Source organism: Anguilla anguilla, chromosome 13, assembly GCF_013347855.1.
Source record: "Anguilla anguilla isolate fAngAng1 chromosome 13, fAngAng1.pri, whole genome shotgun sequence".
In the NCBI taxonomy this organism is placed as follows: Eukaryota; Metazoa; Chordata; class Actinopteri; order Anguilliformes; family Anguillidae; genus Anguilla; species Anguilla anguilla.
Window position 1 is genome coordinate 40,020,361 of NC_049213.1, and position 18,002 is coordinate 40,038,362.

The 18,002-nt window shown below is 52.1% G+C and overlaps 2 protein-coding genes across 9 annotated transcripts in view; both read left to right on the forward strand.

The window, feature by feature from the left end:
* The window catches only part of LOC118211533 (kinesin-like protein KIF21B), a 67,982-nt gene extending 61,206 nt beyond the window's left edge, over positions 1 to 6,776 (forward strand). For 4 of the 6 annotated variants that reach the window (XM_035388820.1, XM_035388824.1, XM_035388819.1 and 1 more), the window contains 2 exons: positions 1,176 to 1,310; positions 2,404 to 6,776. In XM_035388820.1, the coding sequence (XP_035244711.1) occupies positions 1,176 to 1,275 (100 nt within the window). In that variant the 3' untranslated portion in view covers positions 1,276 to 1,310; positions 2,404 to 6,776. The remainder of the gene's footprint in view (positions 1 to 1,175; positions 1,311 to 2,403) is intronic. The other 2 variants (XM_035388822.1, XM_035388823.1) reach the window with 1 other exon arrangement.
* A 10,418-nt stretch (positions 6,777 to 17,194) lies between these two features.
* The window catches only part of LOC118211897 (copine-5-like), a 137,665-nt gene continuing 136,857 nt past the window's right edge, over positions 17,195 to 18,002 (forward strand). For 2 of the 3 annotated variants that reach the window (XM_035389463.1, XM_035389465.1), the window contains exon 1: positions 17,195 to 17,723. In XM_035389463.1, coding sequence (XP_035245354.1) covers positions 17,614 to 17,723 — 110 coding nt within the window. In that variant the 5' untranslated portion in view covers positions 17,195 to 17,613. The remainder of the gene's footprint in view (positions 17,724 to 18,002) is intronic. The other variant, XM_035389464.1, reaches the window with a different exon arrangement.

An 18,002-nucleotide genomic window follows, 5' to 3' on the forward strand; every position in this document is an offset into this window, starting at 1 on the left:
CTGATATTTTGGCGGTTCGGTGTATCGGTCGGGTCCTGGTGTGGGGCGCACTGCTGCAGGGGGCGGTCGGATTACGGTTTAGTGACGACGCCCGCCAGATCTGAGGAGCGGCGACAGCAGCGCCGGCGACCCCCCCAGACCCCCCCAGACGCGCTCGACCGCGAGCCGCGAGCCGCGAGGCTCTTAATCAGTGCCAGACTTCGCTGTGCAGGTGCCGCCGCACGGCCAGGTGAAGTGCCGGCAGTTGTCATAGCGACTGGAAATGAAAGAAGGAGTAAAATCTTAATCAGCGGCAGCTTAAGCGCGACAGGGTGCATATTAATGAGCCGTGTGCCCAGCACAGGGACGGCCCGGGCGCCAGGGCCTGCCGTAGCATGTGAGGTCCGCCTGCTGTTCAGCCTGGGGCTCGGTGGGTTACGGTGTGTGTGTGTGTGTGTGAGAGCGTTACTGTGTGTGTGTGTGTGTGTGTGAGAGCGTTACTGTGTGTGTGTGTGTGTGTGTGTGTGTGAGAGAGCGTTACTGTGTGTGTGTGTGTGTGTGTGTGTGTGTGAGAGCGTTACTGTGTGTGTGTGTGTGTGTGAGAGCGTTACTGTGTGTGTGTGTGTGTGTGAGAGCGTTACTGTGTGTGTGTGTGTGCGTGTGTGTGTGTGAGAGTGTTACTGTGTGTGTGTGTGTGTGTGTGTGAGAGAGCGTTACTGTGTGTGTGTGTGTGTGTGAGAGCGTTACTGTGTGTGTGTGTGTGCGTGTGTGTGTGTGAGAGTGTTACTGTGTGTGTGTGTGTGTGTGTGTGAGAGAGAGAGAGAGAGAGAGAGAGAGCATGTGTGTATGTGTGAGTGTGTGTATGTGTGTGCATGCACGTGGCTGTGTGAATTTGTGAAGGCGTGCTCCCCCTTCAAACACTACTAACATCTGTGTGTGCTTTGATCTCTGCTCTTCCTCTTCTTCCTCCTCATCTTCCTCTTCCGCCTCCTTCCATCCTCCTCTTCTTCCTCTCCCTCCCCTCCTCCTTTTCCTCTTCCTCTTCCTCCTCCGGCTCCTCTTCCTCCTCCTCCTCCTCCTCCTTCCCTCCTCCTCTTCTTCCTCTTCCTCCCCTCCTGCTTTTCCTCCTCCTCTTCCTCCTCCGGCTCCTCTTCCTCCTCCCCCTCCTCCTCCTCCTCTTCCTCCTGGCGCTGCAGTGACTGCCGGGTGAAGCTGTGGAACTACGTGCCGGGACTCACGCCCTGTCTGCCACGCCGCGTTCTGGCCATCAAGGGCCGCGCCACCAGCCTCCCATGAGCCTCTACTAACACTGCCCCCTCTGGCAACCTCCGGTACTGCACACTGTCTGTTCCTGCCTGAGTCTCTCTCTCTCTCTCTCTCTCTCTCTCTCAACCTCCAGTACTGCTCACTGTCTCTCTCTCTCTCTTTCTCTCTCTCAAACTCCAGTTCTGCTTACTGTCCTACCTGAGTCTCTTTCTCTCTCTTTCTCTCTCTCTCTCACTGGCTACCTGTTTGAATGTCTTGCTCTCTCATTCTCTATGCCTCTCTTATCTCTTTCTCCCTTTCCCTATCACTCTCTTTCCCTCTCCCTTTCCCACTCTCTCCTTCTCCTTTTCCCCCTCTGTCTCTCTCCCTCTCTCTCTCTCTCTCTCTCCTGTCTACTGCCCCAAACCCCAGATGGAGGCTTGTTTCTGCTGCTGTATGGTAAAATCTGGCTGCTGTATGTAAGGCCGCTGAACTCGGGTCATTATTCCTGTCCTCCTGATTTGCGTGGTGTGGAGCCGAGTTTATTTAGCTTTAATTCCTTCTGACACGCCGCCCGCGCAAGTCCTCCTAATTTGCAGTCCAGCTTTGGCTGAAACAGGAAGAGGCTGCGGGCCGAATTTAGCAGCCTCCCACGCCCGTCTCCTCCTGCTCACGCTGGAAGCTGGAGCGGTTCCAGCTGTGATGTGATAAAGCGCACGCCGTTAGCCTGAGCTAAACTGACTGCTCCGCGGGACCGCGTCAGGTTTGGCGAGCGGAATTCTTTAGTAAAAAACAAAAAGGAGCACGGACTCAGCCCCCCTCTCTGCTTCACTGTTCATTTCAGTGTTTTGGCCGTGGGACTGACTGTGGAAGGAGGCTAGATCAGAGAACAGAGCTATATTTACGCGTTTAGAGCGGATGTTTTTGCGACGGGCTGGTTCTGATGTTTGTTTTGGCGGGGGACCCGGCTGGCTGTGTGATTGGGGGGAGGCGAGCCGGAGCTGGGGCTCTGCGCCGTTCTCTTCGCGGGACGGGGGCGTAGCGTTTGAATGTCTGCCTCTCCGCGCCTGTGTGGGAGGTACAAAGATGCCGGAAAACTGAGTCACTCCATCATTTCTTCCCCTCCCCTGTCCCTCTCTCTCTCTTCTGTGTTCTCTCTCTTCTCTTCTCCCTGTGCAGCGACATGTCGGTGAAGATCTGGCTGTGGAAGATGAGCAGGGAGAGGTGACAGTCTGATTGGTCGGGGTTGTGGTTGCCACGCAGAGGGCCTTTTCCGGAAGGGCCCACGCACAGCGACGCTCGGGAAGCGGGGCGGCCGACAGCCCGAATCCCGACTGGGAATCTCTGGGCTGACGGACCGGACTACAGGATTCCCGAAAGATGGAAAGATAATCAGAGAGTCCTGCTAACCATCCTAAGTCTCTCTACAACTTTGCTTTTTTCTATTTTTTATTCCTCAAAAAGAGCCTAGTTGCTCACTTTCCGTTATGTATAGAGGATCAAGTTTTTAAAACAAACCCAGTGGTGAAAAGAACGAGTGAAAAAGTTGGTTCAGTTCAGTTTTCTTCTCACTTTTCTTTATAAGAGCTGAACTATGGTGACTCGTGTTGGAGGCACTGCATACAGCCACATACCCCTTCACCCTTCAGCAACATTCCGGAATAATTCCTGTTCTGTTTTAAAAAGCATCTTCATGTGAGACAACAAAAAAACTGCCCTTTACAGAAAAGTGTCCTTCTGTACTGAGCCTGGGGTGTATCTATAATCCTAAGACATTTCTGGACAGAGCTGCTCGGTAAATAGTATTATTTATTTATTTATTTATTTAGTAATTTTTTTGGGGCCCAGTACTCACCCTTGTGGGACCTCCAGGTGGGGAATGTGCTTCTGCCTCCAGTGAGCTGATCATGTTTGACTGACCTCTTGACCTCTGACCTCCCCGTGTGAGGTCATTTCCTGGTGGGACCCCAGAGGAGTGACCGTTCTTTAGAACTGGAGGAGGGTGGTGCTGAAGGTTGTATGTGGGGGGGGGGGGGTGGTGGAGGGGGTGTTCTCTTAGAGCTGCGGTGGCAGCTGAAACAGGGTTTATGGTGTTTAATGATGTAGTGTGACTGTGCGGGACTCTGCCCTGCTCATGTTCCATTATCTCCAGCGGACCCACGAAGAGGACGTCTTCAGTTCCTCCCTCCTCTGCGATTCCCTCCCGGGGGACTTAATGCTCCTGAGGGCAGCGCAGCTCCAGACTGCGGCAGAACTCCAGGGAGGGCTCTCCTCCGCGTTCTCCTCCGCGGAGGCACACTCCTCTCCCCCGTGCTCTTCTCCTTCTGTTTTATTCAGAGTTTTCTTTTCTACCTCGAATGGCAGGCGGAGCTGGAGAGGATGGAGGCCTGGTGTGTGTTTAAATCCGTTGTGTTATGCCTGTGCTCAGTGTCTTACGATGTCAGTGCCCCCCACCCCCACCCCCCCTCCTCTCTGTGCCAGACCGGCTGGTCTGTTTAGAGACCCCCCAGGACTGAGACTCTCAGCCGGGCCGGGCGCAGCGGGGTCGTGTGCAGAAGGCGCAGCCGCTCGGCGTGGCGGGGGGGGGACATGTGGCTTCACAGCGAGGGGCGGAGTCTGGGCGGCGGCGGAGCAGAGCTCCAATCCGCCGCCACCCGCCAACTCCCGCCACCTCCCGCTGCCGTGGAAACGACTCGCCGCCGCGCGGATCTTCGCCGGAGTCTGCGGCTGAGCTTTCTGGGAGATCAGCTCTGTTCAGCAACAGGAGACCCAGGCAGCTGTTCGCTTCCTCCCCCGGAGGGCTGCCGCAAAGGCTTATGGGCCCCCGCGAAAGAACCCTCACCCCCTAACGGGACACGGTAGACCCAGTAAACGGGGAAAACATTTACAACAAAAAAAAAATCCTCATCCTTGGCTGTTTACTCAGAGCAGAATTATCCAGGAGGTGTGGGTAGACTCGGCGGGGCACAGGGGGGCTGTGCGGGGCTGTTGCTGGATATGAGGTGGACCGGGCTGGGAATAGCACGGTCGCGGTTTTAATGAAGTGGGGAGCCGCAGCGGGTCTTCAGTCGCGCGGCCCGGAGGGGAAGTGTGGGGGCGGCTGCTGGCTCCTGCTAGCGCACCTCTGTGTATTTATAGGCCGCCCCTCGGCCCGCTCGCTGCCGAGCTCCTCCGCGGACCAGATTTACCGCATTTTTAATGAAAGCTATTCATCATCCGCCGTCTCTCTGCAGGCGTCCACAGGTCGCCCCTGTTCTGCGTGAGATTTGGGTTTTTCCTGAGAGCAGACTGCGCCCCCAGCCCCCCCCCCAGCACCGTACCTCTCCCGCCCGCCCCCCCCCCAGCGCTGAACCACTCCTATAAGGCTTCACTGCATTATTTATCTGGGCTGTGCCAGTGTAAACGCTCTCAGCCAGCAGGGGGTTTTTTTTTCATTCTCTGAAGTTTATATAACCAAGCAGAGTCGTCTGAGTGTAAGTTACGTTTCTCCCCATCATCCACAAAAGGTTCTCAGGTGTCCTTTTACCTGCCAAAGGGGGGGGGGGGGGGTGCTTTGGATCTGGAATAGAGGGTCCCCCGTAATGACACCTGTGAAGCCTCTATGTTCATTTTAACAGGGTTCTTCTGTGATGCTGTTTACTACCTGTCCGCATTTCAAAATGGCGAACACTAATGAGGAGAGAAACCGCTGAGATGCATGTGCAGTAGTTTCCAGCGTTTTCCGCGCAGACAGAGCCCTGCGGATTTCAGACGTATTTCAGGAAGTGAAAATCACTGTAATCTTGAGTTCGACGCCGTGTTTGTCAGCTTCTCACCGCTCCACTGGTCTCCTGGACGACTCGGAGCCTCAGCTCACTGGATGACTTAAGGCCCTCTGAGGGGTGTGGGGTTTGGGAATAATTACAGGTTCAGGCTCATCCGAGCCGCACTGCGGAGGGAACATCTTACCCAGGAAAAACACCTTTCTGCGCAGTATTATGACTGGCTGCCCTGGAAATGGGGTTTCGTCGTGTTTTTTTGGGGGGGGGGGGAGAAGCAAGCCTTTCCCGCACCTCTGGTGGCTCAGACGAGGTCGCTTTGTCCTGAAAGAAACCGGAGAATTAGCGCTGGTGCTAAGTGACATGCCCATCTGCGCTTTCTGGCACTGGAATCACATGCTGGAATTTATTTGAGGAACGGTGGAGGGAGGGAGGGAGAGAGGGAGGGATGGAATGTTGTGTACACTCCCCCGCCCCCACCCTCCCCCCCCCAGCGCCGCAGCTCTAATGAAATCACTCATCCGTTTCCACGGTGCCCCTGCTGGTAGTCTCCAAGGTGTCTGTTGACTGCCAGTGATGGTGGATTGAGTCACACGGAGACCCCTTGGGTGCTTCATAAATGGAGCCAATGCTACACTTGAATATTTATTTTTAATGAAAAATGTTTTTTCTTTTTTTTTTTTTTAAATTCTATTGATTTACTATTTTATGTCCCTGCTATTGCTGACTGTCCTGCAGTGCTGTGTCAAAAGCTTGGTAGCAGTCTTAATGTTTGCCTGATCAGTGTAAGCTAGCTGTGGAGAGATGCTGTCTCGTATGTACACAGGACTGCGCAGCGGGTGTGTGTAATCTGTAAGTGTGTGTTCTCCGGCCCTCTCTGCTGCCGACCAATGGGATCTGCAGGATCTGGCGGTGATACCTGGAGAGCGCTACCTGTAGATCAGCCGAGTTCCTAACGAGCACTTAACGAGAATATAATGAGTATTTAACGAGTACCTGACGAATGCATCGTGTCCACCTAATGAGTACCTATCGAATGCATCCTGTACCTAACGAGTACCTAGAAAGTGCATCATGTGTAGCTAATGAGTACCTAACGAGGACCTAACGAGTACCTAATGAGTAGCTAGTATGGCCCTGGTGTGTTGCCTTCAGTAGTCGGTGATGGTGATGTGTCAGAGGGCAGCGTTCTCAGTCTTATTTATGCTGAGGGTCGGTAATAACGGCCTGCTGCCTTCTGTGCACCAGAAAGCCTTATGACGCTGTTTCTGTAGCGCCCCCTGCAGGCCCGTCGGCAAACAGCCTGATTCCGCGAGCCTCGTCTCAGCTCCTCCTCCCTGCGCTGAGAGGGGAGGCGGCTTCATGAGGAACTGCCAGCGTTGTGTGGCCCTGTGCCAAGCTCTGCTTCAAACGGTGCCACCGTTTTCTGCAAAATGTCCTCTCTTCAAAACGATGGCCCTTTACTGGCGGTACCGAAACACGCACCAGGTAAATTCTGGAAAAAAATGTTCTAAAAAATAAGAAACCTTTATGAAAGGTACGTGGGAATATACGCACCTTTCATAAAAATAAACTTAGAGACCCGTAAGTTTATATTTAAGGAGTGTACAGCTCTCTCTGCCCCTGTGGGGACTGCAGGACATGCACAGGGATGGTGTTCAGTCCTAATTAAATCCATCAGAGAGAGAGAGAAATAGAAACAAGTGGAAGCTTCCCCCACGCATGCCTCTGTGTGTGTGTGTGTGCATGTGTGTGTGTGCGTGTGCGTGAGTGTGTGCGTGTACGTGCATGTGTAGTGTGCGCGTGTGTGTGTGAGTTTGTGCGTGTATGTGTGTGTGTGTGTGTGCTCGTGCGTGAGTGTGTGTGCGTAGTGTGCGAGTGTGTGTGTATATGAGTGTGCGTGTGTGTGTGTGAGTGTGTGTGTATATGAGTGTGCGTGTGTGTGTGTGAGTGTGTGTGTATATGAGTGTGCGTGTGTGTGTGTGAGTGTGTGTGTATATGAGTGTGTGTGTGTGTGTGTGAGTGTGTGTGTATATGAGTGTGTGTGTGTATGTGTAGGCAGTACAGGAGGAAAGTTGAGCATTTTGAGCCCTTAGTACTGAAGGGAGTGTGGTCTTACGGGGAGGTGGAGGTGTGTAAATGTGATCCCGTGGCAACAGTGCCAATCAGGGGCGTGTCTGTTAGAGTTCCTGTGCCAACACGTGCCAGCTCTTACCGCCCTGAAACGGGCGTGGCACACATGCACCGGTGTCTACCAGCAGGGTCAAAGGTGCCTTTTATAGCACAGAGTCAGCTCACCGAATGTAAATGTTTGTACAGATTTCTTTTTTTTCTTTTTTTTTTTACGAGTACCCGTGACCCTGTATGTACAATAACTTGATTGTAAATATTGTATCAAAGTTTTATTTAACAAGGATTCCTTCGCTCCTTCTGCAGAATAAAAACACTAAGGTGAAAAAACAAACGGTCTTGCCGGAGAGTTCTGTTATTCTTTAAAAAAATGCTGATTGACACATCCGCTATCGGTCCCTCTGAAAATTCAGCTTCTGTGTGTGGCACATTATTGTGTTCTTTTATTTTTATTTTTTTTTTGGGTTGGCTTCTTTTAGCTCCTTTTGTACACTGTATTGTACAAGCCGTTGGCGGACCGAGCAGCCCTTGTTGAGAAGAAATTGCACCTCGACGCAGAAATTGCACCCGAAGGGATTTCTGGGGCCAAGTCACTTCGTTTCAAAGAACACACAAAACCCAAAAAGCCATTCAGGGCCTGCCTTTTAGTGAATGCTGCAGTACCGTGAAGTGACCCCTAGAGGCACTGTGGCCTGCGCTTACCTTAAAAGAGAGAAAAGGGTAGTTGTAGTTCTTTGTTAGCTCACTGTTGAATGAGGGCGATGGATGGTGTTTACTGTAGTTATTGCTTCTGGACAGGATCGTGAGAGCTGTCCCGCTGCGGTTCGGCGCTCGTGTCCGACTCCGGGACAGTTTCTGCCCACAGAACTGAACTTCAGCTGAGACCCACCGAAAAATAGCGCCACAGAGACCTGAGTAAAACGCTTAAATGTTAAAGAGTAAAGTAAGTGATGCAGATCTTTTCAAGCTTTGAATTGAGGTTCTGTGTCTGAACTCCTCTATACATGAAAACATGGACAATCCCAGCTATTATAAAAAAATTAATAAAAAATAAAAAATTGGACCCACTTATTCCAGCAGGGGATCTGACATTATTGGGCTCAAGTGATCCGCTGCTTTGGAAGTGCTCTGCCTCAGTGAGGTATGCTCACATGGCTTTACTCGCTTCGCTGATAATGGATGACCTCAGGTGATAACCTCCATTGGTGGATTTACCAGCTGAATCATAAACGACAAGTCTGAAGTCCCCTCTCTTTTATTACCGTTCAGCCGGTCCTGTTGCAGCCCCGATACGAGTGCCTCATGGCTCCCGGAGACGGGACGGGCCAGGTCCAGAACACGCTGAAGACGGGACGGGCCAGGTCCAGAACACGCTGAAGACGGGACGGGCCAGGTCCAGAACACGCTGAAGACGGGACGGGCCAGGTCCAGAACACGCTGAAGACGGGTCGGGCCAGGTCCAGAACACGCTGAAGACGGGACGGGCCAGGTCCAGAACACGCTGAAGACGGGACGGGCCAGGTCCAGAACACGCTGAAGACGGGACGGGCCAGGTCCAGAACACGCTGAAGACGGGACGGGCCAGGTCCAGAACACGCTGAAGGGTGGCGGGACGGAGTGGGCCAGGTCCAGAACACGCTGAAGGGTGGCGGGACGGAGTGGGCCAGGTCCAGAACACGCTGAAGGGTGGCGGGACAGAGTGGGCCAGGTCCAGAACACGCTGAAGGGTGGCGGGACGGAGTGGGCCAGGTCCAGAACACACTGAAGGGTGGCGGGACGGAGTGGGCCAGGTCCAGAACACGCTGAAGGATGGCGAGATGGGACGGGCCCGGTCCAGAACACGCTGAAGACGGGACGGGCCAGGTCCAGAACACGCTGAAGACGGGACGGGCCAGGTCCAGAACACGCTGAAGGGTGGCGGGACGGAGTGGGCCAGCGACATTTTAATTCGATCAGCAAATTAGAGCAATTGTCTGGCCGCTAATAAACACCTTTTCAAACTCATAAAGGTAACAAATGGAAAAAAGGCCTCACTTATTCATTACAGTTCGGTCAATTTAGCGAAAGCTTTCGAGCCAAGTGATTTACAAAATCATTCATTCTCTCCCGAAAAGGCTAATTACAGAGCGTGCTGCAATTAGAAAATTAATTACAGAGCATGGATTTGTACCAGAGGATTTTAAATCAAGTTTGCAGAGCTTTATTCGCCATGCGAGTCGGCTGCGGTTTCTGTCCTCCTCTCTCTCGATGCATGAGGCCCTGTTACGGTGATGTGTGACTGGGTTTCAGATCCTGGAGAGATGAAGTCGTTTTAAGTCTCTGAGCTCCGTCCCAAACCTGCTTCTGCCATCATCTCCTTTTTTGTATCGCTCCTGTCAGCGGCTGCTGCTGCAGGAAAGTAAATTTCATGTTTTCATGAATGATTAATGAGATGACTTTAGTGCTGACTGTATGACGGGTCACCGCCTGGTTTATGGAGAAGGTCTGATCGCCGTCCGTGCTGATGATTATTAAAGAGGCTTCACCTTCTCCCCGGGCGTTATGATGTGACAAGCGGAGCTGAAGCAGGCCTACGCGTGGCTCATCAGCGCTTCAGGCCTAATCTGCCCCAGGTTTTTATTCTTTCTTCTTCTATTCATTTCGGCCTGTCCTGTGTCTGACGTAGCCTGGGCTACGTGGGGTAATGAACTGCTGGACTGTCAACCAAGCAAACCTCATTTTCTAATGACTACTTTCCCACTGCTGCTTTCAGTCTCACCTCTCACTGGGGGGGGGGGGGGGAGGGGGGGAGTGGGGGGGGGCACTTCCTTCTGCCAGGTGTTTTTTTTCTTTAAAGAGCCGCCTCTGTTCTTTAACGGGGGGGGGAGCTGAGCTGCCGGGTCAGGGCCGCGTGTCTGAGGTCTGTCCGCACCGCATGACGGAACGATCCGCGACCTTCTGCTCCGCGGAGATAGCGGGGCTGCGGCGGGCCGGCTGTCAGGCCGCCGGGCCCTCTGATCGACTGTTATTGTCTTTGCGGGAGAGTTTGGAGGCGCCACCGGGGAGGGGCGGGCGGGCGCCCGTGGCGGGATGTCCGCGGAAGACCCGCGCCGTGCAGGCCAGCGAGGAGACGCGCCACCATCACTCGCCCCCCCGCGCTGTCCGAACGCCGCTTTAACAGCATAGTCTTCGGGATGTACGCGGAACAAAGGGGGAGGAGAGGGCTGCCATTACCATAAAGAGAGGAGAGAATGTCCGTGCCATTTCCTCTGATTTTTACGACTTTGATCTCATGCAGGCTCACTGCGGGGATGCCGCATACATTTTGAGATTATGACTTGAGTAAAACTTAATGTGCCAAAACCGCGCTGCACCGTAGCATGTGCCAAAACCATGCTGCACCGTAACATGTGCCAAAACCGTACTGCATCGTAGCATGTGCCAAAACCATGCTGCACTAAAGCATGTGCCAGAACCACGCTGCACCGTAGCATGTGCCAAAACCACGCTGCATCGTAGCATGTGCCAAAACCGTGCTGCCCTGTAGCATGTGCCAAAACCGTGCTGCCCTGTAGCATGTGCCAAAACTGCACTGCATCGTAGCATGTGCCAAAACCATGCTGCACCGTAACATGTGCCAAACCCATGCTGCATCGTAGCATGTGCCAAAACCACACTGCATCGCAGCATGCACCAAAACCATGCTGCCCTGTAGCATGTGCCAAAACCGCACTGCATCGTAGCATGTGCCAAAACTGCACTGCATCGTAGCATGTGCCAAAATTGCACTGCCCCATAGCGTCCACCAGGCAGGGACTGTTTCTAATTGGTCAGGCCTTACCTCTGTCGGTATCCAATAGCGAATTCTTATGTGACACTGGTGGGTAAGGACTGGATCATTTGCAGAATGCAAACATGCTATATGACTGGTAACCATTCTGGTAAAGAAACACCCAACACATATCCTTCTGAAATGGAAATGCATATTCATTTATTATTCTGTTTTTGGCAGGAAATCATTTGACTGCCCTCCTGTCATTTGATTGGGCATTATTTCTCCAGGCCTGTAATACGAAATGGTACAATTTAGTGAGGAAGTTACATTTCTGCTCTCGCTCTCAAAAGCAAATGTCTCTAAAATGCTGTGAACATCCTGAAGTAGCAACCAATTTCAGTTGTACATCTTGCGCCTGCGACAAAGATAGTTAAAAAAAACTGAACAGTAGTGGAGACATTAGTGAGTCATCTATCGCGCAAAACTAAATCCTCCCTGCAGCCTTCTCCTCAGAGAAAGGGAACGAGAGCCTGCCAACACAACCCCCCCGATGCTCCCCCCCCCCCCCAAAAAAAAATCCCTGAGTCCCCGAGTCTCTCCATTTCATGAACACAACACAGACTCCACCCGGTGTTAAATGTCCGATCACATCTGCAGCTGGGGGTGGGGGGCCAAGGTGCATTTGGCTTCCCGCAGAAGTCTTTGGTGACTCCATTATGATGTTTGTGCTTCCAGGACTCCTGGGCTCTCCTGCAGTCCCTCTCAGCCACACTGTTGGCTTTTCAGTGCCTCTGATCAGTTCCAGAGCGTGCCCCCATATTCCAGGTCAATGCGCGTACCCCCCCCCCCCCCCTCCTCCTCCTCCTCCGGCCGTCTCTCACTCCTCTTTTCTCTTCTTTTCCGCGGCGTCCTGGCGGCGCTTGGACGCTTCCCGCGCCTCCTGCACTTCCTGCGCGTCCCTCCAGGGCAGGAAGTGGTATGAGCCGAGCGCGGTCAGCAGGTACGCGGCCATGCCGGTGTAGCTGCCCAGCAGCAGGCAGAGCGGCTGGGCCAGGACGAAGAGGAGGAAGACGTTGACCGAGGCCGCCTCGTTCAGCTCCACGCGCTCGTCCTGGCTGGCCCGCAGCACGCCGAAGAAGTAGACCAGCGCCACAGCCGGGTAGAACGCCAACTCCGCCATGCTTCCCTCGCCCGAGCTCGCCTGGGAGTGCGGTCCTGAGCGCGGAGAGCGCTGGGGATAGCGGGGGGGACCGCGGACTTTACCCCCGCCCCCACCCCCCCGCCCGGGTAAAACATTACCACCCCCCCCGCCCCCCCTCCCGGGTAAAACATTGCCACTCCCAGGCAGGAAGCAGCATTATCAGAGCGAGATCTCCCTCGCAGAGCAACCTTTGCTTTCTAATGGAGTTTTATGAGCACGCGCTTATCTACCTCCCAGGCTCCTCGGTATTAACATCTGATACATGAAAGCAGAGAACACTCAGCCCCCCCCCCCCCCCCAATACACCCGCCCTCTATACCCCCCCCCCCACCCCCCCCCGCTCCCCGCACTCAGAGGTTTTAACTCCGAATGGTGAGGTGAGATTAGGCCCTGGGCACTCACGTCTAAAAACGGATTTTGTTCTCTCTCACTCTTTTTCTCTCTCCCTCTCTGCCTCCCCCCCCTCTCTCTCTCTCTCTCTCTCTCTCTTTCTCTTTGCCTCCCCCTCCCTTTCTCACTCGCTCTCTCTCTCTCCCTCTCTCTCTCTGCCTCCCCCTCTCTTTCTCTCTCGCACTCTCCCTCTTCATATATCACTCGCTCTCTCTCTCCCTCTCGCTCGTCCTCTCCCTCTCTCTCTCCCTCTCCCTCGTCCTCTCCCTCCCTCTCTTCCTCTCCCTTTCTCTCTCTCTCTCTCCCTCCCTCCCTCCCTCTCTCTCTCTCTCCCCACTTAGTGGTTAAGTTTTCTTTCTGGCAGACAGTGAAGCAGCAAGCTGAACCCACTCTCTGATTACTTACCAGGTTATTTGTGGAGGGAGAATTTTTCCTCCAAAATCTGATCTTTTCAAAATTATTCCAGCCTCCAACACAATATTAAAAAGTGTTTCACAAGTATAAACCGTATCAAAGCACTGGCAGCGTGCAGGATGATGGAGGAGGAGAATATGTTCTTTTTCTTTTTTCGTAAATTGTTTGATCTTGTTGCTGGGCACGTGCGGCCGCCTTTGTGTCCCCCCTCCCCGGCCCCGCCCCGCCCCCCCCGCCCCCCCGCCCGCCAGCATTATCACGTTCAGATAAGAGACGCGTTTCTCCCGCGATTTGGGGGCCTCTGTTCTGTGTTCTTATTTCGGCTCGTTATGCTGGTGCACCACAGATGTTTGCGGCCTTCTTGACGTAGCGAGGAAAAGGGCAGTAATCAAGCCGCGCGAAGGATCGAAGCAGCGGGGTGCGGGGGGCTGGGGGGAGGGGGGGCGGGGAGGGGGTGCGTCCCGCCCCCTCTGTCTTGCGTCACTAATAAAGGGTGTCGGTGAGGGGCCGGGGGGGGGGGAGGGGGGTACGTCCTGCCCCCCCAGTCCTGCGTCAGTAATACAAGGTGTCGGCGAGGGGCCAGGGGGGGCCGGGGGATGTGATTGGGGGCTTGGTGGCCCCTCCTGCAGGGTTCTGATTCACTGGCCGTGACACAGGCTTTAATTACACGGTCTGAAGGGGGGGGGTGGGGTGGGGGGGGGTGGTCGGGTGGGGGCTGGGGGCTGGGGGGGAGGGGTGGCAGCGCGAGGCAGGCTGCCAAGTTTCCTCATGGCAGCAGTGTCAGGTGTGTGTGTTGGGTTTGTGTGTGCGTGGCTGTGTGTGTGTGTGGGAGGAGGGTAGGGTGGGGAGGCATGCGTGTGTGTGTGTGTGTTGGGGGGGTGGGGGGGCATGCAGGTGTGTGTGTGTGTGTGTTTGGCGGGGGGGGGGGGGGTGGAGAGTCTGTGTCCTGTGGTGCACCTGTGCCACACACTGTACCTGTGCATTGTGGTGTACCTGTGGCACATGCTGGTTCACCTGTGCCCTGTGCTGTACAGGTATGTGCTCCTGGGGCCTTTCCAGACCTGGCTTATAGGAGGAGCTGTGTGGGTGGAGCCCTACTCACACATAGGTAGGATGGGGTTGGGTGGGCGGAGTCACTGCTCTCACATGGGTAGGATGGGGTTGGGTGGGCGGAGTCACTGCTCTCACATGGGTAGGATGGGGTTGGGTGGGCGGAGTCACTGCTCTCACATGGGTAGGATGGGGTTGGGTGGGCGGAGTCACTGCTCTCACATGGGTAGGATGGGGTTGGGTGGGCGGAGTCACTGCTCTCACATGGGTAGGATGGGGTTGGGTGGGCGGAGTCACTGCTCTCACATGGGTAGGATGGGGTTGGGTGGGCGGAGTCACTGCTCTCTCATGGGTAGGATGGGGTTGGGTGGGTGGAGTCACTGCTCTCTCATGGGTAGGATGGGGTTGGGTGGGTGGAGTCACTGCTCTCTCATAGGTAGGATGGGGTTGGGTGGGTGGAGTCACTGCTCTCTCATAGGTAGGATGGGGTTGGGTGGGTGGAGTCACTGCTCTCTCATAGGTAAGACGGGGTTGGGTGGGTGGAGTTGCTGCTCTCTCATAGGTAGGATGGGGTTGGGTGGGCGGAGTCACTGCTCTCACATAGGTGGGATAAGATTTGGTGGGTGAAGCCCTGCTCTCTCATAGGTAGGATGGAGTTGAGTGGGCGGAGTTGCTGCTCTCTCATAGGATGGGGTTGAGTGGGCGGAGTTGCTGCTCTCTCATAGGATGGGGTTGAGTGGGCGGAGTTCCTGCTCTCTCATAGGATGGGGTTGAGTGGGCGGAGTTGCTGCTCTCTCATAGGATGGGGTTGAGTGGGCGGAGTTCCTGCTCTGTTGTGTGGCAGGAGGAGCAGTGAAATGTAACCTTTGTATAACAAGCCCTGTTCGCTGGAAAAGATTGAAAACATTTTCTCTCTCGTTTCCCTCTCTTGGGGCTCCGAGCCTTGAGCCCAGTAGATGGAGGTGTAATGAATTACATTAATCCCTCACCCCGCACACAAACACCGAGTGACTCGCGTAGAGACAGACACCACACTGCGCAGGGAAATGAGAAATTATTCTCGGTAAATTCATCTTGAACTTACTGCTTATTAATTGAATTCATTTTGTTATAAATGAAATGACTGATAGCCTACATTGATACTTTTGTGTGTTTGTGTGTTTGGTGTGTGTTAGATCGTAGTATCGTTCGATATTCTGAACACCATGCTGTGCAGTGTGAAATTAAGCTTGGGCGGACCTCGCAGGCTGAATACATTGAACTGAAAAACCCGAACGACCTGAAAAAATGCGACATGAGACATGAAACGGAAAACAGAAGAAAAAAAAACAAGTCTAACAACCCTGAGTTCTCCTAACCATTCAATTTCCTTTAGCTGGGGCGACTTACTGCACAGTATTACATAACGAGAGAAATTATTCTAAGGGTGTATGGTGGTATAACTCACGCGAGCAGATCTTCACTTCATATGTAGCGAGGTTCTTGTAGTTCTCTTGCTTAATGATGCGCTTAGGTTTGAAATTAATCGATTTTGCTGCTCGAAATTAAGGCAGCCAATTATCACAGCCATAGCTGTCTTTCTCAGACATTAAAAGTTTATGCGCAAGCTTCGGTCTTGGACGTACATCAGACTATTAAGACTGACGGGAAAATAGATCGATTCCGCAAGATTTTTTGCGATTTGTGCATTATTATTATTGTGCCTCGCGCACATCAGCGCCAAGGAGCATTAGCTGATTTAAACAGACACCGACCACTTATCACGCCCACAATAATCCTACTACCAGCGCAAGCGCAGCCTGCGCAGACATATGCTGCGATTCATTTCTAGGTGAAGGTCTTGGACGTGGTAGGCAGAGAATTCGGATTAAAAAATGTACCATAAATAGTTTAGCGTACAAATGGGATGACACTGACACTTCACAGTCCCTTTACCGGGGTCTTACATTATGCATAGACTGATGGATTCGTGTCGGGTTGCGGGTTTATCGATTGGAAGACGATACGAGTTTCAATAATAACAGATCTTTTAATGCACGGCCCTGGAATAGCCAATGGTGCAGTAGGCATTTAAATATAGTGAGTAAGCCATAAGTTTATAGGCTATAGTTTAAATTTTCAATCATTCATTTCGATCACGGGGTTTACGCATCCGAGAGGGATAGTGAAATTAGGCTATATTTAGAAACGAGTTCACTTCAACATTTCTGTCTTATCAAATGATGTTAAATATCGGAATTGACTTATTAGGTTCTTTGTCGCAGCGTGAACAGATGTCTAATATTATGCATTGTGCGCACTGGAAGAACGTTCGAAAAACCTAATAGACATCAATAAAAGAAAGCTCATCGGTGTCTGTATCGAATCGGCTGTGTTAGGTAATGAGGTTTGTGTCCATTTATCAGTTACTTAGCTCTCCAAACTGAAGACGCTCAAAATCACAGCATTTTTTGGGCATGAATCACACATTTTCTGTATTGACGGAAACTAGGAGCTATCCTGCTCTGTGGTTCTGAAAAGCTAGCGAACTGTAGCCAAAGCAGCTTAAACTGAAAACTCTCTGTAGAAAGAGCAGCGCACGTACTTTACGACCACACATACAACTGACTTCTCTTTTTTTTGCACCTTGAATGCATCTCGTATGATTCATACTGTTTTTTATTTTCATTCAAGAACCCCCCCCCCCCCAAAAAAAAAAAAAAATCTATCAATTTATTTAAGAGGCTAAATGCCGACAAAAATTCGAATGTAATATTTACCATACACGTGTCGTTTTGGATACTAAGGGTATTTTGGCGTTTCCTTAATTTTGAAACTAAAAATGGAATATAATTTGATAGCTGTTACAATATTTTACCATAATCCACTCTATCACTTGTAACTCTTTTTGCAAACGATGAAGTGACCAGAATTCGGTAATTACAAGTTTGTTCATTTAATGCTGCATAGTTTGTCGTTAACATTAGTTAGGCTCTCAGTGACAAAAGTGACTGAAACATTTTAATTTCGCACCTTGGAGTTAGGTGCCGGGAATTATATATGTATATATATATATTTGTTGAACAGATGTGCGGAATAGCGATTTGCCAAACAAACAAATAATAAAACTCATCAAGGAATTAACGAATGAACGGATAAACAAGTACGGAAGTACCAACTAATCGTGTTCTCATGGTAAACGAGCGATACGCCTTATAGATTATGCACCTGTTTTTTTAGGGAGATTGATCAATGATTCACGCTAACCAATAGAGACGCGGCTCTGCCACGGTCAGGATTCGCCCGCATGTAACAGAATGCAAGAAGCATCAGCAGGAGGAGGAGTTCTCAGCTTTTACTCCCGAGACAATTCAGAGCGAGAAGAGAAATTTCTTTACGCGAGCACGGCAAAGTGCCTAGCGCCGAGAGAGCAGGTCACTGAGACCGTTTAATGAGCTACAACTCGCCTCACATTTGTACTTCTGCTGGGTCTTAACAGTCCCAAATAATACCTCTTCTTTTCCTTCCCAGCCGTTTCGAAGAGTACTTTTGGGTGGGACTGTCATCCGTTTCATTCATTGTTTATCATCATCGTATTCGACCGCGCTCTCTCTGGAAGGAACGAGGGCGTCCACCTCGTGGATCTCTGCGCGAGGAGCTGAAACGGCGCCAGGCTGTGCGAGTCACGGAGCTGCCCTGAGACGCGGGCGCCCATGGAGGGAGACGTTATGGACAAACTGGAAGACACGTCTTCAGTCTACGAGTTCGATCCGTTCACTGGCAATATCCCGGCCACCAAAGTAGAAATAACGGTCTCCTGCAGGTAAGCAAAAGGCGGCGACCCGGGTCCACTTACTGATGGATTACGGATCGATTGCCCTGTGTTACGTGGACCGGATTCACAGTATCCCACAATATGTTTGTATTGATTACAGATTAAACCGAACACTGAACACTAGACTATAAGACGCACTTAAATAACTAATTACACATCTATTTGAGTAAATACGACGTGTTGTCATGCGACCGTCATGTCGCAAAACTGGTCAGGTGTTTAATTCCACGCGGAGATTTAGAAGTTGAACTGATTGGATTTGGGTGG